General features: G+C 34.2%; 3 protein-coding genes across 3 annotated transcripts; 1 reads left to right on the forward strand and 2 right to left on the reverse strand.

Annotated features, from left to right (window-relative positions):
* The first annotated feature begins 7,213 nt into the window (after nt 1-7,213).
* LOC120329390 (EF-hand calcium-binding domain-containing protein 9-like) lies at nt 7,214-9,043 on the forward strand. The gene is made up of 4 exons (XM_039395999.2): nt 7,214-7,354; nt 7,912-8,060; nt 8,634-8,810; nt 8,887-9,043. The coding sequence occupies exons 1-4, from the start codon at nt 7,222-7,224 to the stop codon at nt 9,016-9,018; spliced, it is 591 nt and encodes a 196-aa protein (XP_039251933.1). The 5' UTR covers nt 7,214-7,221; the 3' UTR covers nt 9,019-9,043.
* An 80-nt stretch (nt 9,044-9,123) lies between these two features.
* LOC120329354 (NXPE family member 3-like) lies at nt 9,124-11,878 on the reverse strand. Its single transcript, XM_039395958.2, has 2 exons — nt 10,507-11,878; nt 9,124-10,432 (listed from the first exon to the last, which is right to left on the reverse strand). The coding sequence occupies exons 1-2, from the start codon at nt 11,172-11,174 to the stop codon at nt 9,406-9,408; spliced, it is 1,695 nt and encodes a 564-aa protein (XP_039251892.2). The 5' UTR covers nt 11,175-11,878; the 3' UTR covers nt 9,124-9,405.
* Nucleotides 11,879-12,422: 544 nt separating this feature from the next.
* LOC120329388 (uncharacterized) lies at nt 12,423-16,356 on the reverse strand. The gene is made up of 6 exons (XM_039395997.2): nt 16,202-16,356; nt 14,688-14,818; nt 14,396-14,475; nt 13,223-13,306; nt 13,057-13,140; nt 12,423-12,920 (listed from the first exon to the last, which is right to left on the reverse strand). Exons 1-6 carry the CDS (start codon nt 16,298-16,300, stop codon nt 12,766-12,768), a joined length of 633 nt encoding a protein of 210 aa, XP_039251931.2. The 5' UTR covers nt 16,301-16,356; the 3' UTR covers nt 12,423-12,765.
* Nucleotides 16,357-23,046: the final 6,690 nt, after the last annotated feature.

A 23,046-nucleotide genomic window follows, 5' to 3' on the forward strand; every position in this document is an offset into this window, starting at 1 on the left:
TTCAAAACACGTTTCCTTTTTCATAGACAACTTATATAAAATACGAGCTCGATTACTGGTGTAACAGATCGGCGTTAGGCGTGTTTATTCTTCATAAAAAAGACAGCATGGTTATCAATTTATTGCCAATGTGTTGCTTTGTTATTCGTTCTTGTGTTTTAGAATTTAATATAATTACGTCTCTTCAGTTACGATGAAAGGTAAGATTCTAAGCCAGAATGTTAACTTAATAAAAAATGAACAATAAATTTGTAAGTTAACACAAGATTCATGATACAGTTTGTTTTCGTCTGAAAGAAAGAAATTTTATAATACTACAAGATTTTAAGTTTAGAAGTATGTGTCTTGCAGATGCTTATTCAAAGGTTTAGCAACTTTTATAAACATAGCGAGTTATAAATCATTCTATTCTGGTCTCAGTTTTGCTAGCTACAAATCGTCACCTCATGTTAACGTAAAAAAGTTTTTATTGGAATTTGTTTAATCAACACGACAGAACTGTTAAGTTCATAGACAGGCCAATATCATGAACACTATGATTGTTGTAATTGGTTCTTTTATGAAACAAAAAATTAGTAAAATTTTATTTTACAGAATAAATGAGGTGAAAAACGATTTGTTACTACTATGAGGCTTGATCCTTTCGATTGCTTTGGTCACTTCTGTACAAGGAGTATCTGTAAACAGTAAGTGAAATGAATATCAGATTTTCGCTCTTATAATATAGAAAGAAATATAGCTCACGCATGTCGGCAAACAAATCAATGTTTGGACTAAATTTTGTTTGTAGTTCCTCAACTCATGGTCTGCATGTTATCTGCATCTGCTGATATCTACACAGCATCACTGATCACACATTAAGAATTTGTGTGTCAGTAGTAGTTCACAATTCCTCTAACAATAATATTATACTATCTCGAAATCGTTCCAGTTACTGATCAAAAATAATATTCTGTATTTTTCATTCTTTTTTATATTTTTAGTCCCGTGCGATTCGTCACCTTGCAAAAATTGGGGGCTTGCCGTAATTCGAATAAAGAGCCGTGCACGTGCATTTGTCGGTCAGCATATCAGGGAACTCGGTGTGAAGGTATATTGTCGTTTTTACTAAAGGCACAATAAACATTTGTCCTGTGAGGTTGAGATGATTTATACAACATGTCGTGGGTATTTAATTGTTTTTGTAGTCTAAAAATCATTTGTTTGTATCGAGCTTATCGTTATGATTAATTTACATAAATTCCTAAATTATTTTACGTATATATAGTGGAATAATTCAGATGATTGGCCAGTGATAGGATCCACTGATATATGAATACCAGCTATAACTTTATCTTTTGGCCACTTGGATCTTGAAAATCACGCTAAAACTCTTCATAATATCACACAATCCACTTGGAATTTTAGATTGAAATAATTGAGACAATTTAACACTGAGGTGAAATGGAGAATAGAAATTTCGTGCTTTACCGAAATCGAAAACCCTTTTTGCGGCGACTTTTAAGAATACAATAATATAAAGCTTCATAACAAGGAAAACCAGACATTTTCAACAAACTATCAAACTAATAACCTCACGCTGTTTACAGAATTTAAATGAAACGTTTGTCGTAATTCTAGGTTGAAACCAAACAATTGCGTCACAATGGCGTAAAACAATTCTTTTGAACAAAAAAAAATTAGATTTATTCATAAAATTTAAAAAAGTTGTCATTCTATGCAGAAAGAATATACATCACCAGCAAAACAAACAACTGCAAATATCACGTCAACCATCTTGATAAAAATTCATTTGCTAAAGCAAATTCAACTTGTAGCTTGTAGTCTTGGAGGTGCGATAGCAATGATGAAAACAGAAGAAATTCAGGACTTAGTTGAAAGTCAGATAAGAATTCAGTATGGAGCCTCCTCTCCAATATCAATTGGGTTTCGAATTGGTGGGTACACAGTTGATAGGAAATGGTTATGGGTTGATGGTACAGACGTGCCAACAACAGGAGAAGCTGCGAAATGAGCAGGAAACCACCACACTTCCACGAGCAGTATGATGCTTAGTTCGTATCACAGCAAAATAAAAGACATGAAATGGTACGATAAATCGATCACATCAAAGCACGGCACAATGCTAGGTGCAAAACTGACCGAGTGTTTGCACTTTGTTGAACATAAATTGTTTGAAATATCACTATAAATATCACTGGAATGATAAACAATGGGGCCTTGATTTTTACCTTCTTTTGTGCGCATGGCGGAAAATGCCACTTCTTCAAAATTGGATCATTTTCAAATGTGATATTTTAAAATATGAGTGCCTGTGTATATTTTAAGTAACGTCTCAACGTTATTAATTTGAATTTTTACAGTCGTTGACAGATGTTTGCTATTCCATGTAATAATTCGGGAACTTGCATACAAATTGGCTAGCAAAGAAAGTGCGAATGCACGTGGGGTTATACGGGAGACAATTGTGAAAATAGTAAGTTTCATCTTTATTTTTCTCAAATGATTTCAAAATACCAAGCTTAGATCATTAAATTATAACTATTTTCCGCCAGTACCAGCCAGTTTGCCATTGGTTCTACTTATTATGTGATCATTGACTCTCATTTGGAACAATTGGAATTAAAAGTAAATTACTCATTTACGTTCATAGAAATATAAATTCTGTGCCATGTTACTGAATCTTAAACAGCCAAAAGCCTAGATGGCGAGAATTTACCAAATAGTTTGGATAATAAAAAATTGTAAGAGTATACTCACGTGTCAACGCAACATTGCTGCATCTTGAATTGATAAATGATATTTTTTATTTTTTTTTTTTATTTAAAAAGTGAAATAAAAAGCACTTCGCAAAATTGTGTTAAATGCAGGAGTTTCACAGATGTCTTGCTTCCAGTCTAGAATTTCAATTAAGTGGAATCGAGAAAATCACAAGCTGGGAAGGGTGTATAAACTTCATTTGGAGGTGATTGGTTATTTTATATTTGAAAATATCATTGTTTAATATTTTATGTTGACCATTTTAAAAACTTGAATCGAGAAATTCTAAAAGTATTTTGTTATTCGATTGAATACAGTTATTGTCATGGAAATTTATTACGCGCGTATCTTGTTTTTTTTACTCATGTTTTTGGGATAATCTTTAATAATAAACTTTATTATTGCAAAAAAAAGTATGAGCTTAAAATTGCAAAATAATCGTCTTTCCATATCACCCAATAAATACATCGAAGTGGATCTATGGGTAGCTCGGATTAGAATGTCTTTGAAATCCGTTGCTAAAGTTTATTACTGTACATCTTTGATGAATAAAAGTTCAAACTAGAATTTGTTGACTTGTAAACGTAAAGTAAAACATACTTGTGTATATACAAATATGATTTCTTTTATACGAATGAGTTAAAGATTCTTTTGCTTCGAAATACCGTTTTGTTGATTTCGCGATATAGTATAACGAACTAGAAGATTTTTTTCTGTACTCCAGAAAGTGTGTTTCATTTTAGCATGCATCATCAGTCAATAGAGGTTATACAAATAAATAATTGTCTTTTGAGGCGTCCCGTTTTGAAGTCACAAAAATATGGTAACCCTACTTATATAGCCTACATATATATACATATGCGGATGTAACATGATAGAAAAATATATAACAGGGAAGTATTATTGACGATCGTAACACTGTCACTCAATTGTATTTATCAATATCCAAACCAGAACTAATTTCACATTCTAACATTCGAATCCTAGTTACTTGTGTGCGCATGTTCAACAGAAGTTAGGCGATCCCGGAGAACCCCACGCTAGGTCGCGACCCATAGTTTGAAAACCTCTGCCTTAGGCTATATCATTTGAGAGGCCATATTACCAATGAAGTTTTAACGCTTTAAAGCCCCTAGCCTATGCCATTTCGAAGGGCCCCCATTTAACAATGGCGCAAGGGCGGAGCTAAAATTTTCATAGGATGTCAAAATTGGAATGTCCTTCTAAAGCAGGGGTTCTCAACCCTCCTGTTAAGTACCCCCTAGTTATGAAACAATCAACCCGAACCCCTAGTAATCAGACACCAAATAAAGTTGTAATATATTGAATAACAATTTGCTATACCAACAATTTATTGACCAACTACTGTAACTAAATTAAATCGTCGTGTTGATATTATTACCCTTGTCCTAACTATTGAGTTATTAAAATCTTTCTCTTAAGATTCAATTAGCATATCACTTTCCGCAAAGCTTGCAGCAATATAAAGCTTCATAATAAGGAAAAACAGACATTTTCAACAAATTATTAAACTAATAACTCCACGCTGTTTACAGAATTTAAATGAAACGTCTGTCGTAATTCTAGGTTGAAACCAAACAATAAATATCGCTCGCAGAAATTCGATAATTCGCTTTAAGCGTCAGGGAACACAAATTGTTATCAAGTTTTTTCGTCTATTATGATGTGAAATATCATGAACGATCTTGAATCCGGGGTGGTCTGTTAGAACAGATGTCGGCCCATTGACCCAGAACATTGTATATATGTGCTGTAAAACACATGTGTAGTTTATGATGATGACCGCAAAATGTTTCGTTTATTTTAAATTTTGATTCATCTCATTCTCAAACGTGGTTGCGTTTTGTTCGGCACGACAAAGGAACAATATGGTAACTTCATTATATTTTTTTTTTTTTTGAGTAAAAACGGCGAATGTATGACTATGAATTTTCTTTGCACAAATTGCGTCAAAATTTAGATTTGTTAATAAAATTTGTCATTTTATTTCATTTTACGCAGAAAGAATATTCATCACCAGCAAAACAAACAACTGCAAATATCACGTCAACCATCTTGATAAAAATTCATTTGCTAAAGCAAATTCAACTTGTAGCAGTCTTGGAGGTGCGATAGCAATGATGAAAACAGAAGAAATTCAGGACTTAGTTGAAAGTCAGATAAGAATTCAGTACGGAGCCTCCTCTCCAATATCAATTGGGTTTCGAATTGGTGGGTACACAGTTAATAGGAAAGGGTTGTGGGTTGATGGTACAGACGTGCCAACAACAGGAGAAGCTGCGAAATGAGCAGGAAACCACCCCACTTACACGGGCAGTATGATGCTTTGTTCGTATTACAGCAAAAGAAAAGACATGAAATGATATGATGAATCGATCACATCAAAGCACGGCACAATGCTAGGCGCAAAACTGACTGAGTGTTTGCACTTTGTTGAGCATAAATTGTTTGAAATATCACTGGAATGATAAACAATGGGGCCTTGATTTTTACCTTCTATTGTGCGCATGGCGGAAAATGCCACTTCTTCAAAATTGGATCATTTTCAAATGTGATATTTTAAAATATGAGTGTCTGTGTATATTTTAAATACCGTCTCAACGTTATTGATTTGAATTTTTACAGTCGTTGACAGATGTTTGCTATTACCATCTAATAATTCGGAAAATTGCACACAAATTGGCTGTCAAAGAAAGTGCGAATGCACGTAGGGTTATACGGGAAAAAATTGTGAAAATAGTAAGTTTCATCTTTATTTACTCAAATGATTTCAAAATACCAAGCTTAGATCATTAAATTATTACTATTTTCCGCCAGTACCAGCCAGTTTGCGATTGGTTCTGCTTATTATGTGATCATTGACTCTCATTTGGAATAATTGGAATTAAAAGTAAATTACTCATTTACGTTCATAGAAATATAAATTTTGTGCCATGTTACTGAATCTGGAACAGCCAAAAGCCTTAATCTTGATATAACTCCTAAATATTAAAAAGATGGCGAGAAATTACCAAATAGTTTGGATAATAAAAAATTGTGAAATGGTACTCACGTGTCAACGCAACATTGCTGGATCTTGAATTGATAAATGATATTGTGTTAAATTCAGGAGTTTCAGTTTTGCTTCCAGTCTAGAATTTCAATTAAGTGAAATCGAGAAAATCACAAGATGGGAAGAGTGTATAAACTTCGTTTGGAGGTGATTGGTTATTTTATATTTGAAAATATCATTCTTTAATATTTTATGTTGACCACTTTGAAAATTTGAATCGAGAAATTCTGAAAGTATTTTGTTATTCGATTGAATACAGTTATTGTCATGGAAATTTATTACGCGCGTATCTTGTTTTTTTTACTCATGTTTTTGGGATAATCTTTAATAATAAACTTTATTATTGCAAAAAAAATATGAGCTTAAAATTGCAAAATAATCGTCTTTCCATATCACCCAATAAATACATCGAAGTGGATCTATGGGTAGCTCGGATTAGAATGTCTTTGAAATCCGTTGCTAAAGTTTATTACATCTTTGATGAATCAAAGTTCAAACTAGAATTTGTTGACTTGTCGTAAACGTAAAGTAAAACATACTTGTGTATATACAAATATGATTTCTTTTATACGAATGAGTTAAAGATTCTTTTGCTTCGAAATACCGTTTTGTTGATTTCGTGATATAGTATAACGAACTAGAAGATTTTTTTCTGTACTCTAGAAAGTGTGTTTCATTTTAGCATGCATCATCAGTCAATAAAAGTTATACAAATAGATGATGCATGTGTAATGATATGTATTTTGTCTATATTTAAACGTTCGAAGTAGATATTTTATATATCGCTATACAACGGATAAACTCCATCAGTGCTGAGACAAATGAACATTTTACTCTAGAATTTTAAGGAATACATTATGACATCATTTGATCGTTTTTCATTTTGTAACTTTTTAAATTGGTAAATATTCAGGACATAAAATGAAACCTAAATCAGTTTTCTAACAGTTCAAACTAGTTTTATTCTGGAACACGCCTTCAAATTTAATAAACAAATGAAAATGAATAATAATTCAAAATTAAATATCGAGGCCCCCATGTCATGAGGCCGCTGGGCTCCCGCCTATCTTGTCCAATGGCGAATCCAGCTTTGCACGTGTCCGAATGGAGTAAATGGTTTTCAAATTTAGTACGTTTCGCACCTCTGATTTTCATTTCCATCCTTTTTTTGCGTCTATGCTCCCTCGCTACCAGTATGTTGCAATTTATATATATATATATATATATATATATTCCAGAATAAAAGAAATATTCTAGAAATAAAACTCTTGAATTACATGATCATGCCTTCATTTGTGACGTAATAAACAGTGTCACGGATATCTGGGAGAATCTTTAAAATTCGATATTTTATTTCATCCACCTATCTAAGCCATAAAGTTTCGAAAATGAAAATTAAATCTCAAGTTCTAAATTTTATCCATCTCGATCGTTCATTCAGTTTGTTAACAGTGAAAAACACCCGACTGGTTTTAGCCTATTTCAATGCTCTTGATGTTCATGGACACGGTAAATTAAATGGTAAGTTGTGTGTAATTTTCATGTTGTAACGTTACAAATTCAAGTTATAAGTATGGAACAAAAACAATACTTTGCTTGGTAACTGGTGTTTTTATTCCCGTATCTTTTCAGAGAAATTTGACACTGTGCTGCGATTAGGTAGACATGATTAGTGAATTAATTTTACTGAGTATCCCATTTCTTCATGATGCCCATTTCCCCTCTTCTATTTCTATTCTACAATAAGTACTAGCTGAAAATGGGGTGCTCTAGAAGTTTATGTACCAACAATATGGAGGTAACTAATTTTGTTCGCCTACTTTACATCAAGTTGCGGTAGGGGACTCAAACCTATGGGGGTATATTCACTTGGCTAACACAGACAGTCTGTGGCCTAACCCTAACCTGGTACCCACACACTACGGGAGTACCGGCACATCATTTGAGATTTGACCTACAGATTTCAATTTATGAGACGCCACAGTACATACTGCTATATTCGTATATATAAACTGTTTATCTTTCATACATAGTTCATTTAATTCTTGATTTTCTGTTGTTTCTCGATCTATTCCCAGACATTCAGTTCTATCAGTTTATGAAGAAAGTGACAAATCTTAACAAACAACAAATATTTCTGGTTCTGGATATGCTCGATCAAACCGCCACCGGGTATATTCGGTTTCAAGAGTTCTACCTACTTGCTTGCATTCTCATATCTCTGAAGGTATTGTTCTAACAACTGATAACAAATTACTGATAAAACTTTTCAAAGCCACAAACATATTGTATCTCAACTGATTACTTAAGCAGTCGATCATTTACAAACAGATTTTTCTAGTAGACTACAATCAATCTTTGATGCAACAATAATAGTGAGAATGTTAAATTGCGCCTGTTTTCATAAAAATTATCAAAATTTTCACATCTTTCAAGTCCGAGTCAGTTCAAAATATATATCTCGAATCGGGATATTCTGGATATATGTTACGAGATACTAAACGTTCAGATTTCGAATATCAGGGGTAGGCAAGGTTTTTGGATCAAGGGCTAACAAATTTGCCCACCCAAACTGGCGGGCCATGTAAGTGTGACGTAAAACGTTTAATCGCAATTTCAACATATTCCTTGACCTATTTTCAGCTAAAACATCCAAATTTGGGTTTAGTTTGGTTGTGGCAGCATCAGGCCGACCAGATTGAATTACCCAACGGGCCGGATTTGGCCCGCGAACCGTAGTTTGTCCATGTCAGGTTTAGATACTTCTGTCCAGAATTTAATTGACTTGTTTGAATCGTAGGATCGCGTTGAAAAGCAATTCATATTCCGGCATTCAAAATTAGTATTTGAAATGATGGACGAAGATGGCGGTGGCACAATATCAGCTGATGAATTTGGACACTATGGATTTTTATTCAATCTTAAAGATCATTCAGTGCGCGATATTTTTTTCGAATTTGATGTGTCAGGAGACGAGGTATGGAACGAAACTTGGATGATTTAGTCAACGTATGAATTGCCTTCACTTAACGTATGAAACAATATTATTTCAGGAACTTGATTACAAAGAATTCAAGATGTTTGCAATGGCTTGTATTGATAAACAACGTGAATTAGATGAAAAGAAAAAAGAACGAATGATGCGTGGAATTGGTGGATTGGATTCAGAAGCTGATTTTGATTGAAAATATTATATTAAATGCACGTTGACCTATTTTCAGCCTAAAATTATGAATTATTGACAGTGGACTGCTATTCAACCATGAGGCCCCATGTAATGAAAGCGGAAATAGATTCATTGCTTGCAATTTAATGAAGAAGCTATAGAAGACTAGTAAAATGAACTCTTCTCTCCTATTGTCTATCTGTGCCCAATTAAGTTAGTGGTTTCCCCAAGAAACTGTTTTGTTTCAAGAAGTTTATACTTTTATCTGAAATATAAATTACACTAAAGTGAAATATGCAGAATTGTGGCATTATTTTTTCCCTGTACTTCCAGGCTACAAAGCCATTGAAAATACAGGCCTAAATTATAAAGTCTTTATATAACAGATGTATTGATGTCATGTAGATCAATTATCACATAAAAACGACTGAAACAAACCGAGTTGAATTCTAAGTAATTTTTTATTGGGATGATAAGGTCGATTATTAAACACTGACGTCATATCCCAAAATGGCAAATAATTTACACCGTGAGATTCCCCGAATATGTGACGTAATAATACATCATGTCTATAACTTAGCCAATCAGAAGGGCATATCCTCGTGGACTGGGAATGTACATGATGACCTTTTACAAATACGCGCACTTTTGGAGATCTGCTTTGTAATCTTTGAATTGCCAACTTGATCCCACGGATTCGATGTAAATATATATCTGGATTAAATAGATCCATATGAAGACCGATTGAAAATAGAACAATCATTTTATCTGAATTAGCCGGAATATCATCCATTGTATCAGTTATATAAGGCCTAACTTTCAATGTTCCTGGATTATGCAATGGGGGACCATGTGCTCTATAATGCAAAGTGATATTAGATCTATTTACCACACCATTTCGAGCCTGGGCCCAAATTGACGGACCGTCTGTAGCGTAGTCTGTACCATTTAGCTCCGTAATCGTGAAATTATACCAATGTCGTACAGTGGAATCTCCAATAAAATATACAGTATGATTTCGTAGACAGTCTTCGAGATTTTTTACGTTGAATAAAGTGTTATTGCAAAGGAAAGACCTCCATTGGTCATCGTCAAACCAGCCAGTGGCACTCATTGGCTCTTTAGAAAAAGGGGCGGTTTGCGCTACATTACGTTTAAAAAGATCGTGAAATTTGGTTATTTTCGGAATCGGCTTTCCCACGTTGTTTTGTGCCTTTGTCGTAATATATACCCATTTATTGGGTCCTCGAACCCTCGTCCGTAGATTTATACCGGTTTTGAATAAGGGTTTATTTCCCTGTATTTGATTGTCTTCATCTTTATCATAATAGCGATCCATCCATTCAATTGGCGGGCATTCATGTGAAGTTGTTTTAACACAAAACCATGGCTCGCCGTTTCGTGGATTTGAATGATTACATATTTGATTTGAGCTGGAAAATGAACATTATATGAGAGCTAATGATGCATGTATATGAATGTAATTTATTTTGTTTAAAAAACTTACCTTAATTTGTCGCCGAAATCAAAACCACACTCGACTAGTTCTTGCTTGTTCGTGAAAGTATTATTCACAGTTGCTTTCAAAGATACACCAAGTTCGCGTGATCCTGATGAATTTAACATCAACGTCAGCAAACTTTCGCTTGGGTGTATAAGTTTCACAGATAATCTGGCTTTCCCAATCCATGGCAATGGACATGAAATAACGTAGGATCCATTCAGTTTGTCAACTATATCACAGGCAACACCCGCTAATGGTTCGAAAGTCCGATATAAAGTTGCACGAAAAAAATCGCCTCCATACCATTTTGTTCCGTTATTAAAATTTCTAGCCTGAATGATAGCCTTTAAAGTATCGCCAATTTGGTAATCTGTCTTATCATTAAATAATGTAACTGTTGTCAAATTCGCACAAGTTGTATCTTCCAATAATGGAAATGTTTTTATCGTTTGTAACTTTGATACCATATCACAAACACGGGGAAAGTATTTTATCCATTTGCTTGACTGTATCTTTTGCTTTATGTCAGAGTGTTCTGGTTGCCATTGTTCGAAAGTTGAACCATGTTTGCGCCACCTTGAATGAACGCCACGACTTTTCGTTACGTGATAAAGTACTCCGATCACTTGCAGTATTGTCAAAATGATCAAATATTTAATATATAGTTTCATCGGTAATAAAGGTATATTTATAGTAGTGTTTTATGGTTCTGCAGCAGGCGCATAGACTACCAATATAACCCATTACCAATGCGAACTATAGCAATGATTCTTATTTTACTACGATCTTATAATCCAGGTACAATTACTATATTACAATTACTATTTTGCTAATTGACAGTATATATAAACAATGAATAAGTTTTTATATAAAATCGTTTATAGTCTTGTCAGTAGAAGTGCTGAATGAATGATATTCAATAGCTGCAAAGCGACATAATAACATGTTCTGGTTGGCATTGTAAAAAATTCATGATTACTGGCCCGAAAATAAAGAAAGCTGGAACGTAGTAATAGGACTGAAAATACAATCTGAGTTATCGAAGTTATAGTAGCCTATAAACTTAAATTCGCTGATATTGAAAACTGCATTAAGTACATTCTTGAATAATAATACTTCATTAGGCTACATTGTTCTTTGGCATTCTCCATTTCTACTAACCGATAATTTATTTCAAGTTACAAGTTTAATAAAAGTGAGTATAACTCGTTGCAGTTTTTATCTACTGCCCGTAGGCTAAGCGAAAACGTTGTTTAACCTTTTGTATGGTTGACTCTATTTACAAGCAATTATTTTCCGCGTACTCGGTTAAATTATTGTGATTTATAAGCTAAGTTAGTAGTGGAAAATCGTTGCAAAAGAAGTAAATTACGTTGTGATTTTGTCTAAAATGAACAATCTATTCATTTTTGAGAAAAATTGATATTATTGCGTAAAATGTGTAAGTAAATATAATTAAAATAGTTATATTTTATATAATAAAATTATGTTAGCAAAAAGTCTGTTGAAAAAACTTCCATTGTATGTCCTTTAGAACGGGTCCATTACATTCGAACCCACGTACATCTGAACCCACGACAACTGCACCTACATACTATTGTACCGAAATTTTTCGTTTTACGGATATTTGAACCAATACTAACCCTAACCCATGGGTTTTGGCACCCGCATATAGATTGAACCCGCGGATATAAACATGGGTTCAAATGTACGGTCACCCCTTGAAAACGACCATCGAATATAACAAGTGATCCAAGGATCAGTGGTATTAGGTTTTTGACTTAGGAAATCATCATGTGCCAAATGCAATCCATAGTTGTACTATCTTACTCAAACCATTGGTAATAAGTATGCACTGTAGTTGTGATATAATATGCATTCTGATATGTTTTTACTAATGCGGACAACACAAATAATAATCAATATTGCTAATTTTATCTTTATTGGTGGTATAATGTGAAAAAGTGGTGATTGAATTTTTAAATCGCAGATATGAAAGATTAAAATTGGATTTTAAATCAACAAAGCATGATAATGAATAATTTGAATAAAGATATCTTTCTAAAAGGCATGTTTAAATCAATTATATAGTGGAATGGAATGAGTGAAAACACGAAAGGAATGAGCAATAACTTATCAAATAATGCTTTCAGTTGCAGACTTTCATAAATCATGAAAATGATAATTTTGTAATGGAGGAGAAGATTTAATTTATGCTTATTTTGTATCTTTTCCATTATTGAATCTCTCGCACGGCAAGGTCTATTTCTTTCCATACATTTGGACGTTTTCTTTAATGCATCCGGTTTTCACTTGAAGTTTGGTGGAGATTCCATGGTCCAGCAAGAGATTTCTAAGTTCTAGAAATTCGTCACCGCTGAATTCTGGATGAATATTTTTAGCGAAACCCTGGAATTCTATAAATACATAATGAAAAGAAAAAAATTATTTGCCGATATACTTATATTGTACTATTATATAATATTATTTTTGATTATGCAATATAAGCATAGTATAAAGAAGGAAACCTTACTATAATAGTGATGTACTTACTTCCGTAACGGCACACCAGAGTGACAGCAAATTTTTTGTAGTCAGTGATGAACCACCAATCCCAGGTATGTATGACGTAAGCACCTGCATAGTGAACAAAAATAAACTTGATTATTCAAGCTCTCCCAATACACTACTTAAGAATCACTCCAATCTCGATACATACTTTGCTTCAAGAAAGTGTCAAGTTTTTCATGTCCCATTCCTTTGTGCTCAAGTGCTTTGTATGTAACGTTGTAGTATTCTTCAGCTGTATAATTTTATTAAACAGTGTTGTTAGAATCGTGTGCGTTTTAAAATATAGTTCAGGGTGATCCAAACCGCGGCCCGCCGACACATTCCGTGCGGCCCGCAGAGCAATTTTAGTGTGTACTAAATCATTCGCAGATATTTTGTATTAATTGGCCAAACATTTTTGAGTTATATTTTAAACTATTCTGTAGGTCTGGTGTGTTTTCAAGTAATATCTGCCACGAAAGAATATAATTTGAAGCGACATTACAAAACCAAACATGAGAAAAGATACCGAAAATACCACGGTATTTTTCGGGAAGCAATTTAAAAATAACTAAAGGCTTTAGCATTTATATATCTTCCTCCAACTGATTAGAACGGTAAACTCTAAGCATATTTAAAGTGAGTAAAGCTGCTGTTTTGGTCACATTTGGGTTCTTCTCTCCGACTACGGCCCGCGAGACATCCTCGAAAGTTTTTGCGGCCCGCCAAACTCGCAACCTTGGACCACCCTGAATTATATAGTTTATGACGGATTGGGCAACTTTGAACATTGAAACTAAACCTTAATCAAAGCTGTGGAATCATCATGTCCAGACACTTATCCTCACGCGGGAGCATACCCTCATACAAATGTTTTTATCATATTGCCAAGCATTATGTTGCAATGGAACTAAACAGGAAATACCAGTTCAAAATGATCCAAATTAAAACAAGAGAGCTATGCTCAAATATATGGACACGTAGAAACACATAATTTTGATGAGTCATAGCGAAAAAAAAGTAATAGCCTTCTGGAGAAAATTTTTATCTTTAACCACTGAAAATTTCAAAGCAATTGGTCCAGTATTCGAAGAGAAAATCGATTTCTTCAAAACGTGTTGATGGAGAGAAATAATAACAAAATTTCGAAACGATCGTTATGTCCACTACGTGTCCAATAGCCGAGTTAGTCGTAGTTTGGTGTTTGGTTTAATAATTCAATATACCTACATTACGACTGCATTACCCACCGCAAAAAATGAATTCTTGTCGATAAGAGCAGTTTCTTCAAAAAAACTAATTCGAATACTTTCTTGCCTATCGTAAACTGTATTGCCCTTACCTCTTACAGGATCGGGACGGTAGATTCCTGGACGAACTCGTTTATAATCTTGAACGAACACGTTTGGAGTGAGTGGGTTGCTGAAACCAACAAAAATACATCGATCTATTGCTTGGCTCGATTGAATGATACCGGCTAACAAAAAATCTAATATACGTTAATGTAATGTAAAGCTGATTTAAAAAAGTGAGTTTAATATAGTGATGCAGACAAATAATATGTTCTTTGTTTTCATCTTTCCGAACAACTTGATCAGCCAAGAGACATGAATAAAGCTCATTGCTAGTTTTACCTCAGAATGAGTTCTTCGAGGATCAAAAATACGCCATGATGATTTGGTACGTAGTCCAACCAGTTGAAACAATCAACCAGAAATGGTTGAGATGGAATGTCAACGGCGTCGTACCAGAAAATACTTCTCAGCTATGAAGAGAAAAAAAAAACAAGTTTTTAAAATAAGAAAAAAATTCACCATTTCTGTTGCAATTTTTCTTGATTTGGCACTTTCAAACAAATCGGCTTTTAAAAAAAACAGCGATGTATATACATACAATTAATTATCAAAAATTCAAAATTATCAAAAAAGTTGAATCTATTATTTTTGAAACTGATGTCCAAGTACTGCAGTAAACACAAGACTCCTCTGAAAAAGGAACTCCTGAAGTCTGTGCAACAAGATGGGGCATAACCTGAATTTAGGTTGTGTACCAGGTTAGGGTTGAGGTTATGCGACATCTTGGTGCGCATACTTCAGGAGTACCCTAAAAATCAATTAAAAGCGCCGAGTTATTAAATATGTATCCAAATTTTCGACTGAAACATATCAGTTAGTTTACTAATTAATGATTCACAATTCACATCTTACTGTATTTTAATACAGGGAGCAATCATAGATAACAGCAGAGTGGAGTTTGAAGCTTGCATGGATAGAGGTAAATATTTTATTAAATTTTTGTGTGCACCGTGCACACACTGATAGCAATTGTTTTCATGATTTCTGCTCTAAACGCGAAGAAACATTTGATATGAGTCAATTTCAATTGATAACCAAGCGTGTGTCAGGAATTGGGATACATTTTCTATGTGCGAATTTATATAAGATTAGCACACGTTAGATGTGGCACAAAGATTATAACCCATGCTCGAGTCGGAGCTTCCCATTCTTTATTGCATTGACTCCAACTACTTCCTCCCTCGACTTCCTCGTTTTTTACTTACAGATATTACAAATTAAATCGCGTATATGTAAATGAATATTTCCTTCATTGAAACATATTCACTCTTAAAATCTTGAGAATTTTTAAATATTGAAAATATTGATCATGATGCAAATTAATGATTTATATTTTTCGAATGTCATTGTTGGACTTGCACCCGATCCCGAATCACAGTGGTCAAATACATAATTCAAACTTCAACGCCTTCTGTATACATCCTTTGACCTCATTTCCTGGTCATAACCAAGCTTTTTATTAAGAGGCGTTAGGGTTTGGGCAGGCATTGATGCAACATGACAATTTATATAATATACATTTCATCGTAGCAACCGGTCCGTGGAATATTTACGAAAAAAAAAACACTGGGCACAAACCCGCACCAACCCTAAGAAACATGTTAAGAGCATTATGCATTATCTTCTTGCCTATAACGAGAAAAATGTGAGTGGTAATTTTTAACGGTGTTATCTTATCCGTTACCCGAAAATGTGAAGGTAAAAAATTGTATTATAATTAGAGAGTCCGGAATCTTGAAAGATCATACTTAGCGAATATCAGAATTTTCCTAAAGTTCAAAATAAAATCTTACCCTAGCCCAATCCACTTCTTCAAATCTATCTGGTACTTTGCACGTACTTTCAGCATTGACGATTGCCACAAACGCGGCGAGAAATACGAAGACGTTCATCTTGTGTGACGAGAAACTGCTGTCTAACAAGATTTTGGTCAGTGATGTACTTTTATCGACGTCGCGACACTGTTTTGTAATCAATCTTATAATGATGTAAATCACCTTAGACTGTATCGATTAACAAATGTTTCTTTAAATATTATGTTGCATAGAATAAGAATGCTGCAACACAAGCACTGAACCTGCAATATTCACACAACTTGCGAATTTCTCCATCAACATTCTATATCGGGGAATACTACTTTTATCTCAATATTAATATTCATTTTTGGCTATAAGAAGAGGTAATTGGGGTTGGTTGATACATCTTGTTCAAAACGCAGATGCTGATTATTGCTAATACGCATTATGCATATTGTCGTGTGTTTTTACAAATCATATCTGATCTCCTTCTCTATATCGACCAACATGAAAATTGATCTCATATGCAAAATGCAATATGAATGATCGTTCTATATGCGAATCATGATTCATTTGATAGTGATGAGAAATGTCAGCCAAGAGTTATTAAATAAAAACCGTAATGAGAAGATAAGGTTTTAAAAATTACGTTCCACCAAACAAGAGCTGTGGATAAACTGGGTTTACTAAATTAAAAATCATTCTTAATATGTGATCCATGCAAATATTGATTTGCAAATCATATACACGGTGTCTGATATTAAATCAAGTTTATTTAATATGACATATATATGAAGCCATGCCATAAGAAGTAATGATCTACTTTATAGCGTTTGTCTGACATGGATAAATTATATCAATTAGTATCGATGAATTTATATAATGAATGATGTAAAATATGAGTTTTATAATTAATTATATAAATAAAATTGAAATATAATGAAGTGTGCTGTGCTATCATCCAACGAATTGAAAAATTTTTCAATTTCATTCTCTTCTGCTAAATCGATTTTATAAAAAAATGTGGAGCAAATAGTCGGATAGCGAATTTTTCTGAACAAAATAAAAACTTTCATTTAATTTAGAACCTTATTCATTGTTTTTTTTTGCTTTACGTATATTTGTTCGGTCTGTGATGACTTGCGATTGTAACTGGTAAACAATATCAAGTGGGACAAGTGTGGAAGGAGTGAGACGCGATATATATGATGTACAATTTTCCATTCAGATTGGCTTTAATCTTTGAAAAAAAAAATTTTGGTTCAATTGTGCAACATGTATAGGTAGTACTGTACAAAAATAGTTGATCTCTTATTTGTTTCATTAGGTCAATTTGATTCCGGGATAGGAATATCTATATCCGAATATGAGATTTGCATTGTTTGTCATAAATTAAAGTTTCTTGTCAAAACATATCAGAAACTACCAGTAATTTTGAATAATTATATTTAATCAAAGATTATCTAAATATTTTTATTGTATTGTACTAATTTTCACACTACAAATAGTAAGTGGAATAGTTTCTTATTGAATCTTGTAACCTGGTGGTCTAATGTCACTACCCGTGCGATACTACAGCGTTTCGAAGTCAGACGGCCCATCGGATACAAAAGAGATGTCACATGAAATATGAATTCATATGCAAATTTTTAATTTTTTTTAATGAACGTCTTACTGGAGACGACTCGTAAATCAATCGAAAGTTCTGCATACAAGTGAAGGTGCATGTCACAATAGAATACTATTAATTATATTTCGCGATGAATATTAAACACTTTTGCACGAGGTTTAAAATCCTAGTTGAACAAGAGAGCGATGATTAAATATATGGACACGAATTCCAAAACGCCGTCGTACGAGTATGCAATCTGTCACAGACTACTGGTACCGATCGTCACGATGTCCTGAAAACGTGGAAGACAGAGCCATCATAAAAACGTGTTCCCATAATTAAAAAATATACAGCGCATTTTAGATGCAATATAAGATCTTGCAGAAAATTAGAAACAAATAAATGTAATAGCCTTCTAGGAAAAAATACAATCTTTCACCGAGATTTCAAAGCAATTGGGGCGCTCCAGAAGTATGTGTACCAATATGGAGGTAACTGATTTTGTTCGCCTACTTTATATTGAGTTGTGTAAAGGTACGGAAACCAATGGGCAGAGGGTATATTCACTTAGCTAACCAAAATAGTCCCGAACTCGTAATAGAACTAAAATAAAGAAATCTGTATAAAATTATGGCCTAAACCCAACCTGGTATACATACTAAGGGAGTACCGCAATTAGTCTATTAGTAAATAAAAAAAAGCGATTATCCATAAGGTAATGATAGTAAGAATAATAACAACAACATAATAACAAAATGATAGATATGTCGACTTTGTGTCAGATAATTACGTGGCCCCGATAAATCAGCTTTAAAGGTTATTCAGAAATATTTGTAAGCTCCATATTATGGTCTTAATTCTACTTTTGACTCGAGTATTGAAGTTACTTAAAAAGTTGAACTTCTTTCTGCATCGGTCATTTTCGAGTTGAAAGCCCTGTTACACAGATGCAAATCCACATAAAAACTAATAGCAAATGATAAAAGTTATATTTCTAACAATGTGTACTATCTATTCTATTGTGTTTGATACGTAATGCCATAGATTGGGCACATTACATATCCCAGATGACTGCGTAATACGAATGTAATCAGGTACAATTAAATGTCTTTGGCAACAAGATTATCCAGATATACAAAAACAACTTAGTACGGTGCCAATCTTCAGGTTTTCTGATTTCAAATTTGAACCAGGTTCAATCAGTTTTGCTGTTTCCAACAAACCGTCCGTAGACAGTTAATAAAGTATTCTATGAGACTTTTCTGGCCAACTTTTTGCGTGTGAAAGTACTTTCTCAATCTGATTTTTATTTTGGATAGATTCCGGTGTGCTGTAATGCAGGGGTCCACAACTACCTTTTGGCGCGAGACAAAAATTTCTTTTCTAATTTTTTGCGACCCAAGCATTTGGTAGGAATGTAATTAGGTATATATATATATATTAAGACTGTTACTGACATTAGCAATTTTCTTGCACAAAATTATATGAAACTTGGCACATAAAATCTCGTTATATGTTGTATCATCAATTCCACACAGCTACTGCTAACCTTGCACGGCTGCGAAACAAAACAATTGACTACGTAGTAGGATAATAACAATGCAAACAAATACGTAATGTTGTGTGAATGTTTCTTAGACTTTCGATCCCTGGAAAAAATCTGTGCAAAATTGTTGGCACCTCTTTTAAGAGTGCGAGTTAGCGCTTATAAACCGTTTTTTTTTTCAAACCATCATGTTAATTCGAAACGTTCAACAACCTTTCATTTAAATGTGAAGGTAGAAAATTTTAGCCTAGTCTATCACAGGTATATCTAGAGTCTAGACTAATGTTTAATTACTGCAATTAAAATAAAACTCCTACGAAGACAAAATGACAATTGAGTTATTTGATTTAGACGTATATTTACCAAAACACAACTAAAAACTAACAATTAGCACGCAAAAAAACGAGGTAATATTGACATGAAAATCTGCCTGATTGACACAATAGTGTCCGAGTGGCTGCTAAAACGTTTATTGTTACGCCAAATTTGGGTCGGGACCCTGTATCGCCATATGGCGCGGCGATGTGGCTCGTCGTGTTAAGCGATAGGAACACGCTAACCACCGCACCTCTAATTACTCTGCGTGGGCTCGCAGGCTCGAATCCCATGCGGGATGGTTATGTGCGAGAGGATCGCTGGACTCCTCGCTGCCGTAGGGTGGTTCACGTAACCGCTGGTCGGTTACGGCTTCCTCTACTACCAAGTCCGTGCTTCCGAAAAAACAAATAAATAACTAATACCATACCCGACACCATTTTTACAACTATTTAATTATCTGTGGCCCGCGTCGAATTCGGAGAGTAATCAAAAAATCACATTTGGTGTTTTTCGTCAAAAAATTAACCAGATCCTTTGACCTACTGTTACATCACTAATGTCACTGAAGTGACTAGTGTTATGGCCGGCTGAGGCAACTAGCGAATTTGAATGATGTGATTGGCAGTCCAAATTGTTATCTAGCTTCTATCTTTTTGGTCGGAAATATGTACTGACAATTTAGGCAGCATAGAAAACTAAAAATCGAATGCGGATTCTATTAGCCCAGGCTGGCTATGCCTGATAACTAAATAATAATGTTGTGGTCTAACAATATAATTCATGCCGGTTGTTTTTTGCAACTATACTAAACGGTATTAAAAAATGCTGCGTATATGTCAGAAAATTTAATAATTATCCTTCTGTACCTCACATTTGTCAATCAATTTGCAGTTATTTGGTAAACACGAGTTTGAAAAGAAAGCTGACGAATTCAAACAAATTTTTAACTGGATGTGGGAGGGAGAATACCACAATGCTTGTTTGATATGTCGGTGGCAAAAGAACGTAATTTAAAACGTCATTTTAGAATCTTGTGAGCAATGAGCATTTTACAAAGTAAGATTTTGTTTTGAAAATTTCATCGATGTTCGAAAACACTTACATTTGCGGAAGCACTTTTTCAGTTATGAAGAGTTTAAATTATGACACTAAATGTAGATATAGAAAGACTTTTGCAGGTTTCGTTAATTTTTTTTAGTGTTTTTTGCATGCTTTAGCTTGACAAATAACAAATACTGTGTTTGCACAATAAAAGTGTTTGTTTTGTATTGCACTGTTTACCTATTCCTGGCTTTATTGTGGCCCGCGAACAATGTAAAAATAATTTTGTGGCCCCCGGAGCCGACAACCTTGGACCACCCTGATGTATATAAACCTTGGTACAAGAAATATCGATAATTCTTGGAACAGCTAAAATAGATCCAGTGCATTTGTACAGGTGATTTGAGGTTTGGATATATGGTTTCGGAGCACAGGATTTTTTACATGGATAGACGCTTGGCAGCGCGCCTTAGGATATGATTTACATATGTATCCCGGGAACATGCACATGGTAGTCCGGCAGAATCGGGCCTTAACATTGTTTTGGGACATAAAGTTTTTTTTATTGTTTAGATATAATGTATAGGACATATATAATGATACCCAGGTGGGTGTGGAGTATATAATGTTGAGCAATTTTTTTTAAGTGGATTCAAAGTATTCGGTTCAAGATGACGCACATCCTGAACCCTAACCTGGTAAACATACAATGTTCAGGTTGTGCGCCATCTTGGTACGAATACTTCAGGAGCGCCTTTTTGTTAAAACAATTATTTCATAACTACATGGTTTATTTTTGCATACATAGTAACATTGAATCTTCTTACAATGTCAGAAATTTAATTTTAGTAGAATAAATGGTAGTTTATTTCACTAATACAAGCCAAGATCCATCGACAGCATCTAGCCACTTTCTATTGCGCTCTTCAAACTACATTTGCGTTGCCGCGCGCATTTCGTTTTCCTAGTTTAAGCTTCGGGACTTGGGAAATATTTTATTAGTTGAATTGGATTGGAATATTTGACCTCGTCTTTCACTCCGAACAAGGCCATGTAAAATCATCCACTGGTAACTAAAGATGTGTAACGTGTTTTCTTTTGGAAGAACCGCAACCTTTCAGTGCTGCATTGACTTTGGCAAAATTAATATATCCTTGTGGAGATAGAAAGTATGCGTATGCGAAACCGAGATGTGCACCTGTTATGCCAACATAGTTGAGTCAAACGTTTTGAATACTAGTACATCACACACATTTTCCTGCGTGCTTCGGTTGTACGTAGTAACGCGCACATTTTTGCGCACATGCATCAAATTCCACTTGATTATTGAGCTATAGGTTTTTAACGAGCTTTTGTGTATGATTTCATTCCATAGAATTTGTATGCTGTTCTAAAGAATACTAGTTTCAGCTTTTTCATTCATTCAAACCGCGTGTTGAAAGTAAGTTTTGTAATATAGCGTGTTGGTTTTCAACATCCTTAAATCGGTGATGCCAGTAAATCTTTAATACAGAAAGATCAGTAACATCTGCAATAAAAACAGCAGTACCCACTCAAATGACAGCTGGGGGATGTATACTCTTTGTATCTGCTCCATCGCGTGCCTCTTACAGTCTTACCAGTTTACATGAGTGCCAATTGGTATCTAAGCTCAGCCAGAGACAAAAAGTTTCGGACTGCAGCTGGCGTGACGAAATGTTTTTAAATATATATTATATATACAATAAGATTATTTGATTGCATACTACTGAAAGTTCCGCCTTATATGTCTTTTCCCATTGCACTATTCCTCTACTGATATTCGATAATATGACGCTCATCTGACATAGTTCTTAAAGTGTGTAGATGGGTATAATCTTTTCCACGCTGTTCAGATGGGAATGCGCGAATATATATAAGAATTGCTAATATTGGTTTGCAATGCGATGAAATCCCATCTTGGCATTTCTGCCTCTCGCAATTGCTGCGTATACTTATCGGGGGGAAGTTCTGTGGCGGGGTTATCAAATGAAAAAAAAACATTTGGGTAATTTTCCTACTTCCCTACTACCATCAAACCTTGACATTTTGTGAAAACGTTTCTCCATGCAACCTTTTTTAAAACATCCCCAGCAACCACGATTAATTCTGTTAATAAACTTCCGAAATAAACACATAAAATCATCAACATATGCATATCACCAAGTGGATATTACTGAATTGATCTTTATTTTACCATTTTTCATGTAATTCTTCTTGGTAAACCTGTTATCTATCGTAAATACAGCACATTCGACAATGTTGTAGTGTGACTATTTTGGCCTCACATTTTTGATATGTGTAGTT

The sequence above is a fragment of the Styela clava genome, chromosome 12, assembly GCF_964204865.1.
Source record: "Styela clava chromosome 12, kaStyClav1.hap1.2, whole genome shotgun sequence".
Classification (NCBI taxonomy): domain Eukaryota; kingdom Metazoa; phylum Chordata; class Ascidiacea; order Stolidobranchia; family Styelidae; genus Styela; species Styela clava.

Coding starts and splice junctions, on each gene's coding strand:
- LOC120329390 (XM_039395999.2), top strand. CDS start 7,222: ATGAAAATTAAATCTCAAGTTCTAAATTTTATCCATCTCGATCGTTCA. Junction 7,355..7,911: donor TGGACACGGTAAATTAAATG/GTAAGTTGTGTG, acceptor ATCTATTCCCAG/ACATTCAGTTCTATCAGTTT. Junction 8,811..8,886: donor TTGATGTGTCAGGAGACGAG/GTATGGAACGAA, acceptor ATATTATTTCAG/GAACTTGATTACAAAGAATT.
- LOC120329354 (XM_039395958.2), bottom strand. CDS start 11,174: ATGAAACTATATATTAAATATTTGATCATTTTGACAATACTGCAAGTG. Junction 10,433..10,506: donor GATTTCGGCGACAAATTAAG/GTAAGTTTTTTA, acceptor TTCATTTTCCAG/CTCAAATCAAATATGTAATC.
- LOC120329388 (XM_039395997.2), bottom strand. CDS start 16,300: ATGAACGTCTTCGTATTTCTCGCCGCGTTTGTGGCAATCGTCAATGCT. Junction 14,819..16,201: donor AAGAAGTGGATTGGGCTAGG/GTAAGATTTTAT, acceptor TTCTCTTCATAG/CTGAGAAGTATTTTCTGGTA. Junction 13,307..14,395: donor CCGTCCCGATCCTGTAAGAG/GTAAGGGCAATA, acceptor AAAATTATACAG/CTGAAGAATACTACAACGTT.